The sequence below is a fragment of the Calonectris borealis genome, chromosome 26 (genome assembly GCF_964195595.1).
Source record: "Calonectris borealis chromosome 26, bCalBor7.hap1.2, whole genome shotgun sequence".
NCBI classification, from domain to species: Eukaryota; Metazoa; Chordata; class Aves; order Procellariiformes; family Procellariidae; genus Calonectris; species Calonectris borealis.
The window spans coordinates 8,428,484-8,455,716 of record NC_134337.1 but is presented as its reverse complement, the minus strand read 5'-3'; the positions used below and the strand labels follow the sequence as shown (position 1 = coordinate 8,455,716).

Sequence of the window (27,233 nt, the reverse complement as noted above, 5' to 3'; positions counted from 1 at the left end):
AAAAAATTAAACTAATACTGTATTTTCAAAAATGATCATACGCCTCTCGTTCAAGATCTGTATTCAGTGTCATAAACTGTTTTAAATAACTTTGTTCCTTTTCAGCTGTACTAATCAGCTGTACTTTCAAATCATGGATTTCTTTCTGCAGAAGAAAAAGAAAGTGTTTTTGAGTATACGTATGTAAACTACAAGTCATGAAAGCTATCAGAAATGAACTGACAACACACAGCTTTAAGATGAAACAAAATTACATATATGCCATAAATTAGCCAGACTCTATCTTTACATCTCTCTGGTGTGATGTGGAAGTAGTGTGAGATATTGAACTCTTACACGAATGCTAAATGCGTCCCCTATTGTACGTTTAACTAACTAGTCTGCAAAATTACTAACAAAATTAGCTTTCCTTGGACATTATTTTAAACAAAGACATTTGCTTCAGACATCATAAGCTTTTGCATTCACCTAAATAAAACAAATAAAAAAAAATAATTCACAGAATTCCAGTACCATGTGATAGAATAAGCACGTGTTTTGGATGCATCCCAAACCACAGAGCAAAACTCTTCCCTCAGAAATTTGCTGCCATTACAACAAAAGGCAGGCCTTGTAACGTAATGTAGTTTATAATATATAAATGCTTTGAATACTGTTTCCTCCAAATAGCTCGTGATACTCCGATACCACAGGCACTGGCAGGCAGTTGATGGGCGGGGGAATGAGGGAGAGAGGGAGTGGGAGAGAGAGAGATCAGTTTTTAAGCACAGCACATAATGAACTTCTGGAATTTGTTGTCACAGAAGGGCATAGGGGCAAACAGTATGAGGAGGTTCAAAAACAGATGAGAAAAGTGAACATGAACAAGTCCATAAACTAATAGCAAAGGCAACTGACAGGGATGTGTCCTCAAACATCCTTAATACAGCTACTGTAGCAGTATAAGGGGAATGGACCATAGATAATAGTCAGGCTCCTCTACTACATAGTATCTTCTGTCATTGTCACAACAGAGCAGTGCATTGGGTAGAGCACTGGTCTGACTATGTAATATTTCTTATGTTCTTACATACAAGTGATAGTGTAACTTAACTATGTATAAAAACATACTACTATCACCCTTTATTCAGACCTCTCTGATTTGGAGAACATTCTTCGTTTCTTTTTCTCTCTTCTGCAAATTTTCTACAGTAGCCTCAAGATCTTTCTTCTTCACTAGAAGTCCTTCAACTTTTCCCTGTTTAAGAACATTAGTGAAACTCAGTTTAGAAAATTCAATGCATAGTATGTAAAGAACAAACACACATGGTAAAATGCAAACCGGGTAAAATGCAAACCTGGTTTCACACTATCTTACTCTAGCTGATACGGTTTCTTGTTAAAACTTGTAAATACAAGATCATAACTAGAATAATCCTGTATTAAAAGTGTACTTCATATAGCTTAGACTTCTGTAATAGAAAATGGGCTTGTGTCACAGTTCAGTAGGGTTCACAGAGACCAGAGCCAATTACCTCAGGAAACTTCCCTATAAGTAAGAAAAGAACATCCAGTACAATGGGAATACATGCAACAGGATGTTACAACCCAAAAGACCTTTCTGCAGGCTCTTAAATGTTTCTCTGAAAAGGGACATGCATCAACACAGTATGCAATGCTTTCAAGATACTAAACGCTGCAGTATGGAGGACACCTCACCATAACTAACACCCCACAAACAGCAAAATAATCACAACAGATTTGTGAAGTAATAAACCTATGAAACCTGTGACATCGATTATTAGTTTCCTCATTTTTTCACACATAACCTTTTCACAAATTCCACTGCCTTTTCTGGGTGGTGTCAGAAGCTTGGTTATCCTTTAAACACCAAAATGAGGTAAGCCTTTACAATGCTTAATTTTTAGAAGATTATTATGAAGGAAGCTAGCCACTCAAGGAATTATCTTTACTGTCAAAAATTAGTTGATCCCTCAGCCTTAAATGTCATATGCGTAGTGCTTACAAGGTTTGAGCTAATGTTCCTCACACACACGAAAAAAAAGTACTTTTCAGAAAGGTTCAGAATGAAGAGAGAGTGAGTACTAGGCATAACTAAAAATTGGAAATCTTTATGTCCAGAGGGAGTGGCATTTGAATAGGTGTGCGTGAAGAAGGAAATGACTAGAAATGTTGACAAGGAAAACCAAAACAAAGCAGAATAAAACAAGAAAAACAATGGAAAGAATCAAGTCCTTCAAAGAAAACACTGAAATTGTCTAGAAGACAGGGAAGAAAGTTTAGTAGCAACATTAAGGCAGGTTAGGCAGGGTTTATATATGGCATTTAAGATATTTAAAAAGCAAGAGAGACTTCACATGAAAAGTAAATGCCATGAGACTAATAAAATGAACATTTACCAGTGTTTCTGACAGCTCTTCAAGTTGCATTTCTTTGTCACATTTTAGTTTAGTCATCTCTTCTACAGCACATGTAATGTAAAATTAATTGAACAAAAATAATTTTACATATTTAGCAGGCAGTACAAAGCATTTATCCCTTTGCAGTACCCAATTTTCAAAACTTGGGATTAAGTTCAGAAATTGTAAAGCTAAATTATAACCTAAATTATGACTTAATCTGTATGTGGAATTGAAAAAATTATTCAGAAAGACATTAGCAAATATATATCTAAAGAGAAACTAATCATTCATCTTAAATAAAATTAAGAGCCTATTATGTTTTCCACAATCATGGCTTCAAACAAATCGTGGACTGTAAGAATGTTTACAAAGGAGTAATCTCCAATTACTGATGCATCTGCATTTTTCCAGAAAAAAATCTGGACTGCTGAAGATATTCACATGGATATGCTGAAAAAGGGAACCCCTTATTAGTAACTTCTTAATGTTTTCTATGTGCACATTGACATTACTGGTATTTTTTACAAGTACTAGATACCAAACTCATTTTTGCTCTGGAATTCTCACAGGTCACATCTCACCTTGTTCTAGACAAGCATTAGCAGTTAACTTCTGAATGCTTATCTTTAGACGCCCTCAGTACATACAAGGAGATCAAACTACATTTCTCATCTATCATATCAGGACTAGAGATATATGCTGCACACTGGGAAAACAGTGCTAAAGATAGATCTCTTACTCTGGGGGCTAAGAAACGCATATCTAGAAATCACAGGATATCAAAGCAATATTTAAAGCTAACCACTGTCAGTGTGATTCTATACCCAACATGGGGAGAGCGGCCTGCAGGAAAGCTTAATGCAAATGTTTTGTCTCTGCTACAAGCTACAGAAGTCATTCCTGGAATCTACTGTTCAGCAGTCTAACACTACCTCTCAAACAGATCTGCAGTGCTATCAGTCTTAACTGGAAGAGTGCAGAGAAACCAAAATGACTTCCAGGAGAATCCATGCATATATGGTCTTACTATTGGAGGTCTGCACAGCACTGCTGTTTGACTGTTGCCAGCTACAAAGACTACCAAAGAAAAGGGAGTCAGATGAGTAAAAATAAATTTAAGCATTCCTGACAGGTACAGGGTAGTATAAAACCATTTTTCCAAGCAATAGCGACAGTCTATTTTCAGAAAATAGCAGAAAACGTTTTTATTACTACCTAGCTCGTTTTCTTTCTTTCTACAAATCTCACCCAGTTCCGCAGACTTATTTCTGAGCTCCAATGTAAGTAGCTTTGACTCATCTTCACATTTCTCCAATCTAAGAAAATGGTAATTTAAAAAAAAAAAAATTGTATAGTACAAAGCACTGCACTTGAAACTTAAAGGACAGTAAGACAAAGTCTTACCACAAGAATTTTAAGAACATTTGCCTTTCAACAGGCAGGTGATAAATCTGCCTGCAACATGTATCAAATTTCACTTTTACAACTTTGGAACAGCAGACATAAAAGTAAACAAATATATACATACATAAACCTGTATTTCTTAAAAATAGAATTATGAAAGTCGGAGGGGAGAGGGGAGCAAAAATTTGCTTTCTTATAGACCAATATCAACCAGCACAACTGAAAAAAAAAAACATTAAATTCTCTGCATTTGGACTAGTGTATCAAAAAAACAAATTTCAGCTTCATATCCCTTTGTTCTTGGATTTGTCATAAACTGCAACTACTTAGAAGACACCTTAATGCCATGTACCCAAGATCACTGTTTCCTGAAAAACTCAGCTGTGATAAAGTATTAAAATACATATTTACTGCTCTGTTCTCATTTTTGGAAGGGTTGATTTTAGTTGCTATCAGGTTCTTTGACAAATACATAGTTTTTAAAACTACAGAAAACCTGAAATACATTAATAATAGGCATTAGCATTAAACAGTGCTATTACCACATACGGAAGAATGTCTTCCTCACTAAATGTTCCATTAATAAAGAACTGTCAAGTACTAAATGAGACTATTGCTCTCTTAGATAAGAGCTGCATCCACACAAAATCAAACAGCATAACCATCTTCAAGTGCTAACAGGTGAAGGACTTTAAAAAAAAAAAAAGTTATTAGTGATTACGAAAAACCATAATTACACCAGATCACATATGAAGTTTAGGTTTTATTTCCAGCAGCTCAGTAATCTAGTGTTTTACCTATAAGATCATTCTTTGAATTTAAACTGTTTAATTTACCTATTTTGCTCTTTTTGCAGCAAGCTTTTCAAATTGGAAATAGAAGTCTCAAACTCCTCTCTCAAGGATGCATGCAAAGCCTTAGTTTTTTTACATTCTTCCACCTGTGCTTCTTTTTCTCCAGTGACCTGAACTAATGCTTTCACTGCAGTGTGCAATTCAGTTTCTAAGCTCTTTTGAGTAACCTACAAAAAATTATATGATTTCCAAACATTTTTTGCAACAAACAGATACAATTGTTTCATAACTAAAGTATCAGTAATTATTTATGCAATTACTCATCTAATCTGTTTATAGTGGAAAATTATAAGCAAGCTGTACCTCTGTTTTTTGCAATGATACTTTGGCCTCTTCCAGTTCTGCCCTCAAATGTTCTTGATTGATCTGGGATTCCTTTAGCATTTCTCCTACGTGTCCTACGCAAAAAGATATATGCTTACATTTAAGAAAAATAGGATATTTACCAAAAAACGCTTGCATTTCTGTTTTACAGATAAATATATTCCTACAACTTAATCAAGTTACATAATGTATTCATGTCATTGTTAAGGAAAAAGCTTCCAGGATGATTATTCAACTTATTAAGTAACAGCAACCAAAATGTAAAATCACATATATTTATAAAATTTAACAAAGTGCAGCCAGTTATATGTATCTGGCATAAAAATGATACTAAAACCTTACTCCCCACTCCTCAGGGAAGGGGAGGCTGAAAACTGCCTCAGTTCTAAAGAATTTGCATCATACACTATAAATATTTTGTAATATAAATGGCTTAAAAGTACTGAAAATCAAGTTCTGAAAAGTAAGTTTCCTCAATGTCACCTGACTGTAAGTTTGCAAAACTCAAGCAATGTATTTTCCCCTTGCAATCTTCAAAAGCTCTCACTGCCTGACTCACCCTTAAAAAAGACCCCTTCAAAAATAGTTATACTTCCAATCCCAGTCAATCCTTTGCCTATTTGCAAATAAGATTCCATTTAAAAGCTGTAATATTTTGGGGGAGTTATTTGGCAAAGATGTGAAAATACGTCTTGCTGAACACAGAACAAGGCTACTATTTGTGGACTACTGAACAAATATTATACTTTGAAGACCCTTCACTAACTTGATTTGAATCAGATCAATCCAGTAACCAGGAAAAACACTTTTATCTATTATCATGCCATGTTTACTATACAAGTCCAACCGAAACAGGAAAAATCTCCAGAACAGGGGCAGGGTTATACAGTGCCCTGGTAAAACTTACTTCTGTTGCAGAAGAGGAATGACAGGGTATATGGCACCTTTACAGCAGTATAACATGTTCACACTAGAGTTTATTGCAGAGTAAAAGAAAAATCCCTCACAATGAAGCTGTCATGTCAATACAGAAACAGGGTGTAGCCTAAGCCTAAAGAGAAAACCTTTGTTATGAAATAACAGCCTACATTTTATACATACACAGATTACACTACCAGTCCTGATCTCACATCAGCAGCTTCTGTTCCAAATGAAAATATGGTCTGCAAGGCCCCAGAATTCTGCTTCTGACTAGTAACAGGGTAAAATTATCATGATCCTGTTTCCTATACTTCTATAACCAATTAAATTTTAACATAGCAGAGACAACTCTTACTTTTTGCTTCTACTAAGTCAGCAATCTTATTTTTGGATTCCTGCAGCTGAGTCTTGATGTCTCCTATTACATCATCTTTTTCATCACTCTGTATGGTAAGAACTGAAATCTAACAAAATTAAAATAGTATGAGGTCTAGGAAAAAGGACAGATTCTCATTTTCATTTGTGCACCGTGTATGATTAGCATACATACTGCTGTCATTCAAGTTAAATAAGGTGGTCGGTCTTAGCCAAATATTGATCAAGTCACATTACTCTGGATGAAAAAGCTCTTCTGTTCAAAATCAAAACATGAATTCCAACAAACTAACGATACTGGAACGTGACTAAAGTTAGCAGAATCTGACTTAAATGCAGCTTCAGCTGTTATTTTTGTCCTTTTACTGATGCCCAGAAACACTCCTTGCCCCTTTGCAATGTCACATCCATCCTCAGAAAAACCAACAACTCTTGACCTTCCCAGATACAGACAGATGCTCTGCTTCTCAGACTCCTGCTTACAAACTAAAAACTCTTATCACAATTAATTTCTTCAACTTAATCAGTCTTCCATCATGGTTGCCTCATCACCACTACAAAAAACCTACTCTAATCTCAGATTCCTGAGCTCTCTGACCAGCCTGGGGTCTGATATGCATTATAATCTTTCTTCCCACCTTCCTTCTTACCAGATATGAACTATACCTTTCTTAACCATGAGGAATGATGACTGCTTTACTAATTTTATGCTTTTGCACAAGCCACTTTCATAAAGGCAAGCATTTGTGTAGAGAACAGAAAGAGTACTCAGTGTTTACATGGTGCTTTTAAATCCTGTCACTAAGATCTCCCTTGTTACGATACAGCAGCCTAGTTCACATTTTATTTCAAATAAATAACATAAAAGGAACACACCATCAAAAGGTCATTTGCAATATTAATTTCCATCCTTCCAAAATACAAGTATTTTACAAACAACCAAACACTTTTAAAGTAATTATTTTCACTTAATATATCAGTAAGTCATAAAAGCAAGAGTTCAAGTATTAAAGAAACTGCAAGATCTGTTTCAAAAATAAAGTTGTACATATTAGATTGTAAAACTGAGCAAACCTGCTTTTCCTTCATACTGACTTCCAGTTTGCATTCTTTTTCAAACTTGTCCACTTTTTCTGCTTCTTCTTTTACTTTTGAGATATAGTAATATCCATAGTTAATATATTAGCTAAAATATACTCCAAGTTAAATACAATTTCCAGTTTAAGATTGTTTATAATTGTACAGCTGTAGAATTTGTTTCCTAAAGAGTAATTCGTTCAGGTCATGCTTGAAATTATTTTCTAATCAGACAAATTAATTTTTGCGCCAGCTTTCCACAGAATTAGTCCATTATTCCGTGTATTACTTAATAGCTTGTTATAAGAAACAAACAGAAATGCACATGTAAAAATTAAACAGGCACATAGTAGCATAAATAAAGCAAATATTTAATTAAAATTTCTGTAGCTACACACAAGTGCACTATCATTTAAATAAACCAATTACATAAAATAAGTAGTGATCTAGTAAGTACTTCACAGACAAAACTTAGACTTCGAGTGACTATTTGAAAAATAAAGTTCCAAATCCAACCCAGTGGAAAAACAATAAAAGGGCCCAGGCATTTAATAGCAGACAGCATGAATAAGAGACTGTCACAGAGTTAATAGTTCACCATTCTAGCACTTCATATCTTTCTGGCCTGAAACTGCACGCAATAAAATCTATGAAGTACAAAATTGTTAAGCCTGCAGCATAAACACAATAAACAGAATTCTCACATTTGAAACACATTTCCAATCTGGTGTTCTCTGCTTGCACACGAAGCTCTTCAAATGCCATTATCATTCTCTAAAAATAAAATTAAATATATATGTTCATGTAAAACTAAGTACTTTCAGTAATGAAGAATTATGTTTACGGATTGTAAACAAACAGTATTACAAGCTCATTCATATTTGTAGAAGAAATTTTGTTAAAAACAAAATTCAGAACTGTCCTGGTTTCGGCTGGGATAGGGTTAAATTTCTTCCTAGTGCTGTGTTTTGGATTCAGTATGAGGAGAATGTTGATAACACACTGATGTTTTCAGTTGTTGCTAAGTGCCCTCCTAGTCCAAGGACAGCTCCCGTGCCTACTGACTGAGCTAGGTACACAAGATGGGAGGGAACATAATCAAGACAGCCAGCCCAGCTGGCCAATGGGGTATTCCATACCATGTGATGTCATGCTCAGTATATGAAGGGTAGGCGTGATCCAGGAAGTACCGATCGCTACTTGGTTATCGGTCAGCGCGGGTGGTGAGCAATTGCATTGTGCATCACTCATTTTGTATATTCTATCATTATTTATTATCATTATTCTCCCTTTTCTGTTCTATTAAACTGTCTTTATCTCAACCCACGAGTTTTTCTCACTCTTACCCTTCCGATTCTCTCCCCGTCCCATTGGGGGGCGGGGGGAGTGAGTGAGCGGCTGCGTGGTATTTGGCTGCCTGCCAGGTTAAACCACGACAAGAACATAAACATATTTTGAGTTAACAGAATGTTATAATTATTCGAAGTTGGAAGTTTAAGAATTTCTGTACTCAAGATCTAAACAATTTCAAGGATGAAATATTTTTACTGGTCCATGTTTGTAGATCCCTAACACAATGGAGGACTTACTGTGCTTTTCTTAGTTGCTACAACCTGTAATTAATATTTAACGATTATACCATGTACTCTCTGACTCTGCTCAATATCAAGTTCATCATCCCAAACAATGATGCATTCCATTTCTCTGTTATAAATATACTAGGGTCTTATCTTCCACACTGGAATAATTAATAACAAGAACATGATGAATTAATTTATTTGGCAAGACTGCACTTCTTTTACAAATTAAAGAGGAAAAAAATCATTTTAAGTCAAGGAATATTCACAACTTAAACTTCTTATTCCACACAAAATCACCAGTTTCCATAATTAATTTTGTTGTTCTGTATCACTCAAAACTGAAATTAATTTTGTTTGATCATCTTTATTTTATATTGCACTTTACATTAAACAAAATTATCTAATAGAATAACCCTAATATACCTGACCCCAAAACCTGACTGAACACAGCCCTATGCAACCTGCTGTAGCTTTTAGCTGGGGAAATTCTCCAGATGTTCTCCAGAGGATGCTTCCAACCTCAGCCATTCTGTGAAATCGCCAGATAAGTACAAAAAGAAGACAGAAGTTATGGCAGTCACCTAACGCTAAGCAGATCATACATATCACACAGATCATATGGATCTACATCCCAAACACTGTTGCGTTTTATCCAACGATTAGGGACTGAAAACCTGACTTCCTGCATCACACACAACGGTTTTAATCACTTTATCAGAGAACATTCTTTGTATGAATACTACCTCAACATATGCACGTAACTCAGATACCTCAACATACCAATTTAACTCAGATCACATTTCAGCCTTTTAATAAGTTACGTCACTTACTTCAACGTTGTTATTAAGTTCCACATATAGTTGTCTTGTTTCTTCTCTTTCATGTTCATCTATCAAAGTAAGAATGTACCATAAAGTTTTCCTTTTGAAAAAGAATGCCAGCTGTCAAAGCCATTATGCTTAAACAGCATAATGAATCAAAAAAGGAATTATAGGCTCTTTTCTTATTTAAAAAAATAATTATGAAACAGAGTGCCAAAAGTTATATAATCTGGAGAAAATGTATATTCCACTGAAACATCAAGCAAGCTCAGTTTTTCAAATTTCCTTCGCAATCTCACTTTTTCCATGAATAGTGTAATTCTGTATCAATTTATGTAACTATATTAATTTTGACAGTATTAATGTTGTTGAATATTAATGTATTAAAAATGTGTTTTAAAAACTGTAATATAAGGTTTAGCACTGAATTTCTTCCCACCAGCAGAGATACCCATCACCACAGAACTGTCATTATAGAATTTTAACAATATAATACTCCATCTCCATCTTTGTCTTTTTTCCTTTCATTTTTGTAATGATATTATTTTTCCCTAAGAAAACAATTACAGAAGAGACAGTAAGAAACAGCTATCAAAGAAGTACATCTATACACAGGTGTTTGTAGAAACAAGGCTAAAAAGAAACAAATACTTCTTAAGTATCTGGGATCAAGTTAGTAAAATTTTAAAGATTATAATAACAATTCTGAATTTCTTATAGAATAAAATCCCAAGTCAAGAACATAATTTAAAACCTCAAGAATTTAAACTTTGTTAAGTTATCCAACTGTCTTGGCTTGGTCAATTTAGTGAGAAGAATGCTAGTTACTCATAGTGTCTTGGGGTTTGGATCTTTTTTCCCAACGAATCTGTAACTGCTCCAAACAGGATAACGCCAACTCTGGAAATTTGTTAAAGAGAGCTGGGAAAGGTAACTAGAGTAGATTCTACTGCCTAAAAGCAGGCATTAATGATGCCCCACCCCTGGAAACATTCAAGGTCAGGTTGGACTGTGCTCCGAGCAATCTGATCTAGTTGAAGATGTCCCTGCCCACGGCAGGGGGGTTGGACTAGATGACCTTTAAAGGTCCCTTCCAACCCAAACTATTCTATGATTCTATGACTAAGTGGCACCTCATAGGTCTTAATATATTCAAGGTATGTGGATGGGACTGAAAAACATCAATGAACTGAGAAGACTTCAGGAGACCTGTACTCCTTTGGAGTGGCTGCTAGTGGCTAATCAGGGTTGTTTACACTGCCTTAAACCTTTATCAGTGCTTAGACTCCTAAATAGTTCCCAGGCTTGTAACCTTTTAGCAAACAATCATACTGACTTCAGAAAACCTCTGGATTTTCAGCATTACAAAACATAAGTGTATAAGACCTATGGCTTCACTTCTAATTTCACTCTGATGCAGAGCCACATACAGTTTATCTCAACCGGAGAACATATTTGGAACAGAATGATAGCTTTTTTCCTTTGTGAATTTAGAGAAAGTACATTTACTTTCATAAATCAAAACTGAAACAGCATTTACATTTCGTGGACTTCTCTGTGAAGTGAGTACAGGTTTCCTTGAGCAGATTACACAGATGCCTTGAAGCGCTGTTTCTGAAAGAGGGAAAAAATATGTCATCACAAGAATGCATGGTACTTCGCATACCTAAGTAGTAACAATGTAAATTCCCTGATGACCTTTACAATTTAACAGCTATGTGTAACTTCCCATACTAACACAGTTCTCAGCACGAAAACTAATTATTTTCACAAAAAGATATCTGACTGTATTACTTACTCTTTTAAGAGATCTTTATTTTCACATATCTCATCTTCCAGTTTTAAACTTAGTTTTTCATTTTCAAACTAATTTCATAGGGAACAAATACAAAACCACATTGTTATTGAAAAATATACTAAAAATATACTTTCGCTTCTCAAATCTCACATGAAAAAGTAATTTTCTGCATCAGAAGACAGAAATCTGTTTTATCTGGTATTACGTGCTCAGCCATCTTTTGTTACAGTTTGCATGAAAGACATGATAATAAACAATAATTTACCAGCAACTGAAACACTTACAGGTACATTATTCATGCATATATTCACATACTAAATGTGCACACCCCTTCTCAGAGTAACCATTTTCTCAAGGCAAAAGTCAAACAATCAGATGACTCAGCTTACCAAAGCCAATGCAAACAAACAAACCTCAACCAAAAAAGAAGGACCAATAAATTGTTTTAAATATGTACTTCAGTCACAAAGCTGTCCATCGCTACCAGCGAGATAAGAAACTGGCATAAAGCAGAGTGCACTACTTCCCGTATGTGTTGGATACAGAAATATGCATGAGCATACTTTACACATACCAGGAGGATGAAAGCTTATTCAGTCTTGAACAGGTTTCTACATACCCACAGTATAATGTGCATGTAAATAATACAAAGATGGAATGCGTTTCGTTAAAAAGAGGAAAACCATTTTTAAAAAACGAAATGTTACTTTTTCCTTTAATAACAGTAGAGCCATAGGTCATTGGTATCTAGCCAAATGGCTTCCTTGAAGTCATCATATTAACAGTTCAAAATTTCTTCAACCTCTGCAACATGCTTTAATATTTAATTGTATGAATAGTATTTTCATACTAAATCAGGAAGAACTTTCTCTTCACTTCACATATTCAATGTATATTCTACAATACTGGCCTGCAATTCTTGAATGGCTTTACGCTGTGCTTCAATAATCTTTCTATTTTCTTGCAGTTTTCTTTCTTTCTGCTTTAGTTCTGATTCTACAGTTAGTTTCCATTGCTTGATCTTCTCAGCCTCTTTGTAGAGTTTTGAATACAGTTCATTCATTGTTTCTATGTTCTATTAAAACAGGTTCCACAATTTAATCTCAAATAGTATTTAATTAATATTGTTTTAGATACATATTTATCTCTCAGAAATATCACAAGAGTAAATTTTTTTCCACAAATGGTGACACAAGCTTATATATGATCAGGAACCAAAGTTTAAATCTCTGTCTATCCACTGTGTATGTATCAACAGACATTACAGAACAAGTAAGAGACACAAACACAAGTTAAAAATACCCCACTGCCTTCAGATGTAGTGACATCGCTAAATAGGTAGCCTTAAAGATATGGACAACTGCACTCCACCACAAGACAGTAAGAGTTTTGCTAGAATTATCAGTCGAGCCAAGATTCCTTCTGTTAGGTCCTTCACACCATTTCCCTCCTTTTATTCTGACAGATACTGCTCAGTTAGGTAAAAGCAGCTTCAGAGATCTTGTCCAAGCCTACCTGCAATACGTTTTTACAGTTAACTCATATACAAAGCAGGAAGAAAAACCAACCAACCTTGTGCTCTTAGAACATCTTTAAAGAGCTGTACAAGCAGCGCTTGATCAGTGGTTTAGGCAGATAAGAGTAGTACAGTAGGCCACAGGGCAGCTCTGCAGTTTGTTTTAGGTATGATGTCACCTAACACTATCCTTATTTTGGCTGCATCATGATATTATTACAGTCCTGACTGTACTTTAATAGCTGCTAGGGCTAAAAGAAGTTTAGTCCTCAGGGATATGAAAACCATTAGGAGGACTGCAAGAAATATGTTCCATTTTGTTGCAGCAAACAGCATTTCGTATCTGGGAAGCACAGGAAGCTACTGCAAAAAAAATTAGCTTTACTGAGCTATACTAAAGCAGAAAAACGTTGGTAAAGATGCTATGAGAAGAATGAAATGCTTGAGGAAACCACTCCTCTAAATTAATTGTTTTATAGATAAAATAAAGCCCGACAAGGCAATTGGGATAATCTGCTTCGATTTTGCAAAGAATACTCTGACTTCAATCCTTCTGTCTTTCACCAGACTATTCAGAACCAGTTTCACAAAGATATTTAAGTGCCTAAAACTTGTTCCGATTAAAACTCCCAGACTCCTCAGGTACTTTTTAAAAAAAAAACAAAACAATAACTTGGAAATTACCTTAGTATTTAAAAGTTTATTTCCAAGCATGTACACTAAACCACAAATAACCTCCTCTAACTGATTCAGCTTTAAACAGGAGACAGAAAATTATTATTCCCCTTTGACTACTTTCTTTGGCCCTGAAGCATCTACTAAATAGTGCTTTAGGCACTGTTTTAGGAACAAATTAAGAGGCCCTAAGAAATTAGATGTGCAGAGTTTATACTTAGCTGACCTCTTCATCTACCTCAGAGCAAAGTTTTACTTGCTGTGAAATCGCATCTGAAATATGAAGAGATTTTGATCAATGTATTTCCAAAAATATAACAGTGGAGCTGTATTTAACAGTGTTACAGCCATTAAACTGTTAAACTACTCATGAAAAATGTTGACAATATTAAAAAATTTTAAAAGAATGTGCAAGGTAAATGCTTATTTTAGTCTTACCTGAATCAGTGACTTCACCACGGTTCGGTGTACTCATCATTACAAATGGCAAATTAAAACCATCATCTGGGCATTTGTTAAAACCCTGCACAAATTTAAAAATTAGTTTCTTATAGGTAGATTTATAAAGCAGGATTATAAGACCCAGAAAAAAAGTACAGCTGATGTGAAAACAGAATTTTCCATTAATAAATCAACTACCTACAGTTTTCAAAGCCCAAGGTATTGGTAATGGCTTTGGAACTCTCCTGCTTGCTTCTTACTTCACAGTGGCTTTTCAAAACTGTTGGTCTTTTGTAGTTTGCTTTATAGATACACGGTGGCCAAAGTGGAAGCTTTTGATGACAAGAACTTAATTATCTATTGCCTGCCTGTACACAGTTGCATGGTAAAAGACTCATTAACCAAAATGATTTTTTTCAAGTCCAGTATTTGATACTTTTTTTTTCCTTTATTCCCAAGAGTACTTCTAAACCACATCTAATTATGTTTTAGCATGGCAATTTCATTTTACAAGGCGTCTTAAAAGTCACAGAAATTTGTCTTGTAAATAGTGTAACTCATCTCCTGTCAGAGTATCACATTTGAATCTAAACATATTTCATAAGGAGCCTCATCACTCATTTGCGACACCTCAACATGAAAAAATATCTTGTTGAATTCATATAACTCAGAGGTAGCGACAGAACGTTTTCACTGCACACTTAGTCTGGTGGGACCAATAAATCAAAGCCAGTAAGGGTATCCAAGTGGTGTACTTCCCACTTACTGTTCTGAATTACCCACACCAAACATGTATTTATCATCGGTGGTGTAGTTAAAATACATAGCAGATGCTCGAAAAGATGATTCTATTCCGTTTTGATGGAAAAAAGTAAGTGTCTTTGAAATTAAAACTTAAGATGTTCCCCCTCCTGCACCAATCTTAATAGTTTGCAGAAAAACGAGTTCAGCGTACACGCTTTCACGCACATGCGTGCATGTGCATTCCAGGACGGAGGTTCGGGACTTTGCCTGGGGACTACCCGGGAGGACCGCTTCCCCCCGTGTCCCCGTGGAAGGGCCCCACCGTCCGCTCGCCAGCCGTCGCCTCCAGAGCAACACAACGCAAGGCCGGCGGCAGCACCGTTTACCTGACACAGCCCCGTTGCCCGAGTGCTCGTCTGGGGTTTGACTGCAGACACCTGACCACCGCTCAGGCGCGGCGGCACGAACAATTTAAACGGTTTTTCTTTTTCCATGGCCTCGGAGAAAAGTGCAGGTCTCAGAGCCAACACCTCATGACGGGCACACCAACGCCCCGAACTCGCCGGCTGCTGAGGGAGGACAGAAAGGCGGGAAGCGAAAGCGCGCGATCGAGGCGGGACGGGAGGCCGCGGGCGCGGCGCACGCCGAGCTGCGCGAGGCGAGGCGGGCGGGGCGCAGCAGCGCAGCGAGACGGGGGAGAGCGCGGTGGCGCCGCGTCGCCGCGAGGGTTGGCGTGGCCTACTGCAGATCCCAGATCTCGCAGAGCAGGGAGGTCAGCCTGGGGTCCTTTGTCCTCCATGTCACTAGCACCTCCGCGTGGGTGTGGTTGAGGGTGCGCAGTTCCGTGAGGCGCCCGATAAGGCGGGCGAAATGCTGGGGGTCCTCAGGGTGATGGATCTTCGAGTACTTGTAGAGGATGCCGAGGAGCGGCTCCTGCAGCTCTTCTACGTGCCGCTTGTTCCTCAGAAGCGGGCGGTCTGGGGAAGCGCGGCGGGAGAGCGCGGTTAGCGGGCGGGGCGCTGCGGCCGCACGCGGGGCTGCGGCCGCACGCGGGGCCGTTGGGCGGGCGGGCGGGGGCGCTGAGGGGCGGCGGGCGGGGGCGCGGAGCGCTGCCGCACCTGAGGGCCCGACGGGCGGAGGCGGCAGCGCGAGGGCAAGTGAGAGCTCGTTGTAACACGCGTGACAGCTAGTTGCCTCCCAGTTTACCTGAAAAAAACACAGTTGTGGCTACAAGCAGGGCATATTCGGTTTCGGTCACTTTCAGTTCCCCCATGCTTCTGTAGAAGTAAAACAGTGCGGTAATAAACTCCTCGGTTATACCTTAAAAATGAAACAAAATAATCAGAACGTTATTTCAATGCAGACACAAGCACTGCTATTACGAATCATCTTTGTCCTAATCTTTTAAGGCTCCAGGCTCTTCCATTGCGTGAAATAGGTAGCAAACTTCGTGAAAACAATGTTAATTTCTAAAGTAGTAATAAAAGTTGTATTGCAGTTGTACTGTGGAGCTTTTAATATATATAGCTCAAGGCTTTATCCTAGGATATAGGCAAACATGAACACCTTCCTTCCATGAGGATGTAATGCCTGCACATGCAACTAAGAAGCTCGAGGGAGGGGAGAGGGAGAAGGCAAGAGAATGAGCAGTGGCCACCCCGATGGTGTTGCTCAACGTGATTAAGAACAGGGCCAGCAAAGCAAAAGATTCCCAAGTATTTTGATTCCGAGACCTCCATCACCTGTGGTAGTAGTGGAAGTTGGACTCTCTTCATTGTGAGACATTTCCATGGAATAAATGTTGGTTTTATCAAGGTTTTGAACATGACATGTCCCGTGATCCGAAAGTCTTACATGACCTGGAACAAGAGAGATGACAGTTCCCAGCCAAGCTTAATGTGACTTTAAATATTCATCTGCATCTGCTTTGCAAATAAATACCTGAAAATGTGTGAATTTTTCCCAGACCCATGCAGGTAGAAAAAATTGTTCTTTTTGGTATCCAGCACCAAGTTCATTTGTTGCATTATTGTTGGTCAAAGTCTCTGGTGTTAAACTTGACACAATATATAATAGGTCATTAATATAGCTAATATTATCCATCCACCCCACAATTTGTGCAAACGCTCAAAAATGTTGCGCTTTGTTTGGAACCAATGGGAGGAAAACAGAGATCCAATTAAATTTTTTTTTTTAATCTTTTTTTGTATGTTCTTTGGGAAAAAAGCCTATAGAAGGTTTATGTGGGCATTACCGGTACTATTCTAAGTACCACTGTGCTTGAATAGGCAATTATTTGAGATTAAGTGAATTAAAATGAACGGAAGTTGTTTCAAAATGGCAGAACCTCCTACTGGTGTTAATAGAAAGCTTGTTAGTCAAACTTACTTTCGCTTGTTGATGGTTGGCATTCACTAATTCTTTGGTTATATATTTGGGCTGAACGCAAAAACATTGCCTCAACTGTTGACCCTTTTAGCAGCGCGATCTGATCTTCACTAGCTAAACTTTCAAATCCTGCAGAGAAAGATATGTGTGAAGAATCCAGGAAGGCTGTGGCTGCCTTTTAGCCCCTAACATGAGTTGATAAAATGATTTTTTTTAATAAATGCCTTTACAGGAAAGGAGGAGCCATAGTTAAAAGATGCATGTACCAAAGACTCTTGGGATCTTTCTTGCTAGTTTGTAAGTTACAAAAAAAAAAAAGTGCAGTTGTGAGTGTCCAGTGTTAGAAGACTCACAGGAAGATACAAGTAAAAATACTGGGACTAAGCAAGACTTTATCGAAAATTTCTTCTTAATATCTGATTTATATCACATGCCCTAATACCTTATAAATTTGCTACATTGCTTAGTGACTGTGGATAGTCTCCTTATTCATTGATATCTGATCTTTTTAAAATTTCTGTTCATCTTTTGACAAGCTCATTATCTGCACTTATAATTCAAGAGCACAGGAACTTTATTGATCGTTTTCTTAATCCTGATCAAAGCAGGATATGTAACATAAGAAAATAAACAGTTCATCTATTCTTTCAGATCTGTTCCACAGTAGTGCTAAATTACATCAAATATCTGCTTTAGACATGTTGATTGACTTTTGTCAATAAGTTTTACAACTTAAGAGAGTAATGAAAAAATTATCACCCTCTGTCAAATATTATTTTGTCAACTTTACATTGAAATGTAGTGAATTTAATTTCATGTTCCCTTGTTCTTTATTAAAGGAAAATATGAATAGGAGCAGCTGGTTAGTCCCTTCTTCCTGCCTTTTCCTTTGAAGGAACATCTGTTTTTTTCTTCGATGACTATAATAAGTTGCTGGATAATAAACTGAACTGGATTTCAGAGAGTGTTAAAATAGTAATTAACTCAAGATGGTATTTTAAAGTCCATGTACTTTCAGAAAATGTCTCTACTCCATGTCAGAAATGGAAAAGAAATCTAATCATAGCAAGCTTTTGAAGTGAATGCTTCTAACTTGTCCTCATGACAAGTAAATGGTAACCCTGATTGTTAGAGTTGGAAGATAAAATAATTGAATGAGAGTTTTCTTAAAGCCTGTATTTTTCTCGGATTTATGCCATCAGTATGGTTTCTGCCTCTTGAAAAAGAGAGACACGCTATTCTGTAGCATTTCCCAAAGGAAGGAACTTACCTGGAAGTCTTTTTGTGAAATCCACTAACACTTGTACATGGACAACTGCTGTTTCAGAGAGACGGAGAAAACTTTCCTCAGGACTTGCAGTTTCTTGTAGCTGCATGAAAGAGCGTTTGGACATCTGATACAACCAAGATACAGTGCTTAGGATAATAAAACTTAGAAATGCAGGCTGATTGTTCTGTATACTTACAAACTTCTTTGCTTCCTCAAGGGGAATTGTGTATTTTTGGTGTGCTGCTACAATGTGGTCAAGAAGCTGATGTTCCCCTGGAGTAAGTTCCATCTTCTCTGGCATCTGTTAAAAAAATAAACCAAACAAGTGACAATGACTTGGGGCAAAAATAAATGATAAAAAGAGATATTTTAAGTAGAAAAATATCCCACTTTTCCAGATCTTGTTGTAGATGATACGTGCTTACTGTTCAGTCCCTCATCTTCCAGCTTTATGTTGCAAAGAAAACTGCTCTTCTGTTTGAAATTCTTCCTGAGTCGCTTTGACTTGCACTGTACTTCAGTCAGCAAACCTGTGAGGCATGGAATTGTGTATCAATACGTATATTTTCAAATAATTACAATTTTAAATAATCACTTTTCTTATTATAGGCTACAAGAGCCTTGCATCACAGGACCTGTCACCTATAAGGAACTACAGTTCCTAGAGAATATGGCAATGTGTTATTCATTCGGTGAGTTAGTGTTCAGTATCCACCAAAGGCCTGAGTGTTTGCAGTCTTCTTATGTTTTCTTGCTGGTGGGTCTGTGACATACAAGCGTGAGAATTTTTCATTAAAAACTATTGTGCAATTTTTAAATTTTTTTCTTCCCAGACACAAAAGCACATCTGATATGCTTACTGCTGTGCTGTCAAGGTTCAGGATATTTAGCTGTCTTTTGTTAGTACTTTCTTTTTTTTCTTTTAATGTCTTTGAACAGCAGTCCTCTTAACTTCAGGAGATACTGTGGTTTCTGCAGATGAAGATGCTGCAGGTGCTATAGACTCCAAAGTTAATTTTTTCTCCAATAAGGAGAAGGGATTGACTTTGGAAAAGGTTTTATCCGAGTTGATTAGTAAAGTAGCCAGCGTGGAAAGAGCACTTACATTCTGCTAGCATTCCCACAGCTTTACACTTCTTCAAGCGACATTCCTGACACTTCCTTCGCATGTACATGTCCATTTCGCAATGACCACCATTCTTGCATCGGTATACTGCATTTTTGGTTATGCTACGTCGAAAGAAGCCTACAGACAAGGATGAGGTTATGACTGAAGGAATCTAAGAAGCTTTATGTAATAATGATTTAAAGAATTAAAGTGTCTTTTGGGTTTGTTTGTTTGTTTGTTTTTACAATGGAAACATAACCTTGATTTTAAATTTTCTTTTTAACAACATAGTTATGTCTTGTTCTTTCTGACTAATATTAATTGCTGTTTTCCTTACCTGATCAAGACAGCTCCCATATAGCAAGTTAAAATATAAGCAGCAAGTAATTACTACTTGTTTTTATTTAATTTTAATAATAAGTAAAATTAATAACACTGAAGTAAGTCTATAATACATGGTCATGAGAAAATCAGCACCTGCTTAAACAGACACTATTCTAGTGTATGTTCAATGCAAAAATCAGTTGCATGAAATGCTCATATTAAATATACGCTGTGAAAGCATTTCTTCAAAAAATGTTAAAAAATGTGAATCTGGAGTAAGCATGTTAGGTAAAGGATTCCTTAGATAAATTACAATCCTCTGTAGAAACGTCAACTTAAAAAATAATGAAATCTGTTTGCTTAAATCACAGATGTAGAACATTATGTTGAGCACTGTGGTCCTGGGTAAGATACTGATCAGCCTGTTCTCACCTTTACAGCCTTCACAGGTAAGTGCGTTGTAGTGATATCCTGAGGCCTTGTCACCGCAGACCACACACAGCTCCTCCTGTCCCTTCAGTCTCAAAGAAGAGTGGTTTAATCGTGGCCGTTTTAGTCCTTGGTATGCACCATCATCAATGTGGGGAGCCATGAAAGGGGGTTTGCTTAATTCACAGCCGCTGATGATACACTGCCCGTCGCTGTACTGGGAGTCCAGGCCATATGTGCTGTATTGGGACTGAGAAGGTGGTGGCTGTAATACTGGAGGAGGAATTTGAACTGTTGAGTATTGGCAGTAAGGCGCAGTCTGAAAATCCGTGTCTTGCAGCTGATAGTTGATGTGCTCTGGTAAAACGTCTAGATAGAGAAGAAATTGAAAATGAAATAAAAACCTGAAGAATATCTTGACATCAGCTACTTGAAAGTTTTAAAATGTTTTATAGATTAAATATTTAATCATAAATATTAGAGGAACACATTTTCAGAAGGGCATCTGACACATTCTTTTTAAATGTGCTATCTGTACTGTTTTTAAGTAAAATCTTAGATGTAGTGAAAATGGCTTGGTAACAGTTTGGGCAAAGTCATGTGGGTGCCACTGGATTCTTGTAGTATGTAATTGATTATCACTTGCCAACTGATGATATAGCTACCTTTTGATTTTACACTTAAAGGTTGTTTTTATTAATTGTCCACATTACAGAAAGTGAATTTGTTAATGAGTGAAATGTTTGTTATTGATACATATTTCAGGCATAATTTTGAAAATATTACACAACAAGAGTCTGAGAAAGATGGTCCAGAAATTAGAGTGGTAAAAATTACTGTGATAGGATTCTTAAAGTTGAAATTCAGTAGAGTAAAAAGCAGAGGCTTGTTTTGTTTAGTGTTTTTCTACATATAATCCTTCATAGTTAAGAAATTTCATTTTAGCAAAATATATGTACAGAATTATGAGGAGAGCTCCTTCCTGCCTTTCTGTCTATAGAGTTTTAATTTTATTCAACCGCCCCTTAAATGTACACAGCTGTACAGCAGAAAGCTTGTGCAACATGCATCACATTTCATTCTTCCTTTGGGATTGTTCAAATCTCTGTAAAAACAAATTGGAAAGGTTTTTTTTTAAGCAGTTGGAGGTCTTTTTCTTTTTAATGGGCTTTGGGTCCTGCTTTTACTCATCCAGAATCAAACTAGTTATTGGAATTATAGTTCCGGAAGATGTAGAATAACCATTATCTATTTATAATGTATCTAGAATACTGTAATAAAACCTGTATCTTCTTCATGCAAGTCAAAGGGAGGCAGCACCAGTAATGTTTATATGAAATGATCAGTCAGCATAATCACATTGTGTACAAAAATCTGTATGAGCACATGCTAGTATATTTCAATACACTTTCAGTTTGGGCTTGATAGTCCAATGTGTAGCTTACAAGAGCTTGTAAACATAAACTAAAATGAAGAAAATAAATAACGGGAATTTCCACAGATGTTCATTTTACTATACTGCTTTTTCACAATATAAAAATTTTGCTTTACTCACCATAATACTGTATGGGCTCAGGAAGGCAATACCCATCAGGTACGGTGACAAATGTATTTGCCATATTCTGCTCCCAACTGCACTGTTTCATTCACTTTGCTATGTGATAGACTTTTAAGAAGGCAACCTAGAGAAGTGGAAAAGTACAAGAAATATCATGTGAGAAAGCATTGCTGGGTAGGTTTAGCTACAGAGCTAAAATCAGAAAACTCCAGAATGTGAAACAGTTTGCAGATCGTAAGAAAATCAGAGGTATGTGTGAAGTCACATAATACTTTCAATGAGGTTGCAAAACATTTGATTGTCCTAATAGTACAGATTCAGAAGGGAGTCCATTCCTAAATTTCCAAGTTATATTTAGAACTGGTTTGCTCCTAATTTTACATGAAACCATGTGGGGGAATCAGACTAACCATTGGTAAATTCTCTAGTTCAGGAAGAGATTAAAAGGAGCTTCACTGGATAGAAAAAACTTGCTTTCAGAATGAGTTAGGGCATTTGCACTAATGTGGATGTGGTGGATGTTCTGTTTCTGCACAAAGATGGGCTTTTAATGAATCTGCTTCATTCACTTTTTATGCAGATTTGAAGCAAATAAATATAGGAAAATAGCCTGAAAAGGCCATCGTAGAATATCTCTTCTTCCCCATTTAAATACTCTTTTATGCAGTATAAGTCAGCCTTGCCCCACTTAAGCACTGCCTAATTTACATTAGGTTCCAAATTTAAGAGCCTGTATTCCTTTAAGAGTACAAAGCAACCTGTGAAGATGAAAAAAATCAATCTCATATAGGTTGTATTGCCCTCTAGAGAGCTTTTCTCTGTCCCTTGATTATTGAAGGAACCTGGGCTCCTGGTGGATGCTTTGACGTTCACCATAACAAAGTGTACTGAGAGCTCACAGTGACACAGTTGGTGCAGAATAGCTATTGTGCTTTGAGTTCCAAACTTACCTTATTTTTCAGTAATTCCACTTTATAGAGAGGTTCTAAAAAAGTGTGTTCTAAAAATTCTTAAAAGAGTTTTAGAAAAAAAGAATGTCTGTATGGACACCAGCATCAGCTGGGTTTGAGTTTACATCTGTGTATAGACAATCTCTGGTGTTGCTTAGCAATTAGTGGTAATGAATAGCCGTTAGAGATGCATGTAGGAAATACTTTCCTTGTCCCCTTGTCCCTCTGCATGCGCGGAATGTATGAGAGTGTCACTGGTTAAAAGTATGTTGTATCTGATGCCCGTTGAGTAAGCACTTCACAAGACAATTTGCCTGTGAACTATTCATAGGCTTTCCCTGAGCAGATGGGAAAGACAGAAAAGATGAAAAAGGCAAGTAAGTATTTGGAAGTACAAAAAATCAAACTCCTACGTGTGCAGCAGGTTTCTCTGTATATGACTCTTGCAGAATCCACAGCAAATTGGGTTTAAAGATCTTCCTTGAAAGACTCACATGTTGGGTTTTGTGCAATACCTATACCTAGCTACAGCTGAGAAAATGAATGTGTCATTTCAGGGAATCTGAATTGAAGTCATGTCTTGAAAGACACACATCCCTTTCCTCAAAACTGGACATATCTTTTGAACTGAACACTTTCTCTTTGTGTTGTCAGCAGAAGGTGAAAAGATGCAGTGAGGCTGGAATGCTGATTTTTTTGTTATCTCTGTTAGTAAATATTTGTTTGAAAGAGAAATGACTCACTGAATCATGAGGTCCTTATCAGTTAGATCAATTTGGCTTGGGCAAAGTCTACATTTTCCCCCAGAAATGTGTATTTGCTGAAGAAATGTGTTTCTGAATTCCAGTAGTTTCTTTAAATAAAAATAATAAAAGAATAGAAGCTAAAATAAAATTACACTGATCCAGTCTGATAAAAATATTATATTGGGAGTATGAAGTACGTATTACCAAATGCAAGGTGGTCGGTTGATTAAACATTCTAAATCTTGGAAGCAGACTTTCATTAGGCAAAGTTTCCTCAATTTAGGTATTGTATGAGAATGGATTAGAGGATTTAGCCTTTCTTATTGATTTTTATGGCTAATAAAAGTTATCAGTTGCAACCACAGAATTCCTAGCTTAGAATGAGACTTTGTAAATTGAAACTCATAAATTAAGAGAATGTTATAACAGCATTAATAGTAAATCCAGTGATTATTTGAGGAATGCTGTACTGTCTTGAAATGGTCATGCCTGTGAATGAATGTTAACTGTTTCATTTTCTGACGCTTGAGAATTTAGCATTAACAAGCTTGTTCTTCTGATACAAAATACAGAATGAGATATGTAAGGAAGGAGCGTAATTTTCTAGGACAGGAAAGTTTTGATTATTTATAAGATTGACTGTCATAGTCATGTTTTACAACCTTTGCCTCACCCTTTATGCATGAACCAGTCAGCAGTAGGGAAGCCTCCTCCAAGCTTTAGGCGTTGCCGGAATTTTGTGATGCATTTAGTTGTTTAGCCTGGAGAAGAGGAGGCTGAGGGGAGACCTCATCGCGCTCTACAGCTACCTGAAAGGAGGTTGTAGTGAGGTGGGTGTTGGTCTCTTCTCCCAAGTAACAGCGATAGGACGAGAGGAAATGGCCTCAAGTTGCGCCAGGGGAGGTTTAGATTGGACATGAGGAGAAATTTCTTTACTGAAAGAGTGGTCAGGCCTTGGAACAGGCTGCCCAGGGAAGTGGTTGAGTCACCATCCCAGGAAGTATTTAAAAGACATATAGATGAGGAGCTTAGGGACATGGTTTAGTGGGCATGGTGGTGTTGAGTTGATGGTTGGACTCAATGATCTTAGAGGTCTTTTCCAACCTTAATGATTCTATGATTCTATGATTATGTGCTGGTGTCTCAAAAGTTCGGTAGTCATTCCTAATCTCTCGCACCTCACTGCGAGTGAACCATGACCTAAAGGACACTTCTTCAGCCCACACATACATTCATTAACTTTTTGCCATGCAGGCAAGTAAATTCTGCATGCACACAAAGCTTAGCTACACACTGTGAAGCTGTGGTATCCTTGATAGAATTAGCATACATGCCCAATTGTAATTTTCAAAACATAATAACCTGTACAAAGTTGAAATAAGATTGGAGTAAGAGCTTTGGGTGTTTCGGGCAGTTATAGTCATGCCATTCCCAAACCAAAAATATTTTGTGACCATTTTTCTCTTTCCTGTGTACTCAAAATACAACCATACGTTTTGTGTATGTGTGCTTTAAAAAGGAAGTAAAATAAAGAAATACATTCCCAGAGATGATGCATAAAGGTCTTTAGCCTAAAACGTGGAAATAACTGAAAACAAAAGAAGATTAATTTTTTAATAACTTGTTTCGTAGAATCACAAAGAGTAACGTAGTTAGGATGGAAGTCTTTAGTCCTTAGTCAGACATACTGACCCGAAAGAAAATGTCGTCTGCATAAAGGCACATGCTGTTCCCTGCTTTTCTTTCTTCTCAGTTACTTCTGAGGTGCTATTTCTGCTGGGTATTTTCACGTGTAAAATCCTGATCATTTTTGGGGGGAGTTGTTTGTTTGTTTGTTTGTTAATTTTAAAAGCCTCTACAAGCGGGAGAATTTTTTTTTCCTTCAGAGGAAGATGTGACCTAGACTCTAGGTTGCTTAAGCACGTCTGAAGATGTTGCACGTTTACAGGCTTAGTTTTGACAGTAATCAGTCTTCTGAACTAATAATGTTCAATATAAAATGGAATGTAGGTTGATTCAAGGAGTTGGTTATCCATCTAATACAGAAATTCAGAAACATTCAGTTATTAGTCCTAACTGAAAGACTTTTCAATTTATCAAAGATGGAAGCCATTAAAGGAAAAAAAAAAAAGCTGATAAAAGTAAAGTAGAATCACAAACCAGTCACTTAACAGAATGTACACGTTCAGACTAGCATATATACTGTACATCTATTTGATGTTATTTATGGTGAAAGATGTTGTTTTTATCATTTTTATTGCTATAAAATACCATATCATAAGGTAACATATCATCAACTTATATTATTAAATTCATGAAGATGCAACATACTACTTATAGAAGAGGCTCCAGGGAGCTCTTTAAGAGGTATGTATTGACAGTACTTTAACTGCTATTGTAAATATTTTTACAGTTGAGTCACAGGGCAATTTCATGTTTACAGGGAATTTTAGGAACTCAAGCTGAAGGTCTTCAACATGTATTTAACACACCTTGTGGCATGTTAATGATTATGTAGTGGAACGAGATAGCACATTTCATTCTCAGTGCTAATCACTGTACTTTTTTTGCTTCTGAAAAGCATAGCTTAACTTTTTAATTGGTGAAATTTAAACCAAAAACTGAAAAAAATTTAACTGAGCTCAATCGGTGGCAACTATGTGTGATGCCAGGTGATATATTCAGTTTCACTTAAGCAGTTCAGTAATCGCTGATTACTGTAATTAAAGAATGATTTTGCAGGGGAAGTTGTAGGATCACTTGATTGATCCTATATGCAGCTTATATGCATTATTAAGGTTTTATCTGTTTCTCCCAGTTTTAATGTGCCAAGAAGCTCCCCAAAGCTGCTGTTTGAAGAAATCCCATTTTCATTAAATGTGTTCCTTCCTTGTCATATAATACCCATAATTGGAATTGGCTTATTTCACTAATGGACTATGCTGCAAGTATCTTGAAATCTTCCTTTGGAGTTGTTACCCATGAATGGTTATTTCAAAGGTATAATTTTTATACATCGTCAAATAAGAGGTTCAAGGTTGTTTGAAACTTACGGTTTTCCAGGTACTTTGGGGAAGGGAAACAAATAATTGAATTTAAAAATCGTTTTACTTCACTCTATGTCAAATGAAGTACTGTTGGAACAAATTCTTGGCAGTAGAATACCAAATTTAAAAGTGCGTGTTTTCTGTTTTCATTTAGTCAGCCGGTTAAAAAGAAAGAAGGAAAAAAAAAAAAAGTAAAAAGCCCAGTGCCTGAAATATTTTCACACGGCAAATTGATTTATGGCTAGAGCAACAATTTATAATCCCAGAGCATTCAGAGAAGTAAATGAAATACTTACGGTAGTTCCAGGGAGTTTCTTGCTTTCAGAGTTGAGTCCGTTGGGCTGTAGCGCTGATCTTAGCTCTGAGTCCAGCTGGAGTAAACTGGGCCTTTTCCCTATTTATCAGTTTCTGTGCATACACTAGGCTCCAGACACTCCGCAGAGCAATGCTACGGCTCTGAGACACAAACTTCCCACACAGC

The 27,233-nt window shown here is 36.8% G+C and overlaps 2 protein-coding genes across 2 annotated transcripts in view; both read right to left on the bottom strand.

Moving 5' to 3' along the window:
- SYCP1 (synaptonemal complex protein 1) overlaps positions 1-15,652 on the bottom strand; it is a 26,127-nt gene extending 10,475 nt beyond the window's left edge. Inside the window, exons 1-16 of the mRNA XM_075174530.1 lie at positions 15,319-15,652; positions 14,186-14,270; positions 13,974-14,020; positions 12,467-12,631; positions 11,557-11,624; positions 11,299-11,372; positions 9,768-9,826; positions 8,062-8,131; positions 7,355-7,428; positions 6,261-6,369; positions 4,964-5,058; positions 4,643-4,827; positions 3,651-3,718; positions 2,400-2,461; positions 1,133-1,237; positions 42-145 (exon numbers count right to left, since the gene is read on the bottom strand). Of these exons, the coding sequence (XP_075030631.1) occupies positions 42-145; positions 1,133-1,237; positions 2,400-2,461; positions 3,651-3,718; positions 4,643-4,827; positions 4,964-5,058; positions 6,261-6,369; positions 7,355-7,428; positions 8,062-8,131; positions 9,768-9,826; positions 11,299-11,372; positions 11,557-11,624; positions 12,467-12,631; positions 13,974-14,020; positions 14,186-14,270; positions 15,319-15,426 (1,478 nt within the window). The 5' untranslated portion in view covers positions 15,427-15,652. The remainder of the gene's footprint in view (positions 1-41; positions 146-1,132; positions 1,238-2,399; positions 2,462-3,650; positions 3,719-4,642; positions 4,828-4,963; positions 5,059-6,260; positions 6,370-7,354; positions 7,429-8,061; positions 8,132-9,767; positions 9,827-11,298; positions 11,373-11,556; positions 11,625-12,466; positions 12,632-13,973; positions 14,021-14,185; positions 14,271-15,318) is intronic.
- On the bottom strand, positions 14,634-27,233 carry LOC142093397 (bile acid receptor-like). Its single transcript, XM_075174531.1, has 11 exons — positions 27,049-27,233; positions 22,007-22,133; positions 20,455-20,820; positions 19,696-19,836; positions 18,981-19,120; positions 18,787-18,891; positions 18,591-18,690; positions 17,321-17,449; positions 16,675-16,791; positions 16,139-16,252; positions 14,634-15,909 (listed from the first exon to the last, which is right to left on the bottom strand). Exons 2-11 carry the CDS (start codon positions 22,095-22,097, stop codon positions 15,671-15,673), a joined length of 1,542 nt encoding a protein of 513 aa, XP_075030632.1. The 5' UTR covers positions 22,098-22,133; positions 27,049-27,233; the 3' UTR covers positions 14,634-15,670.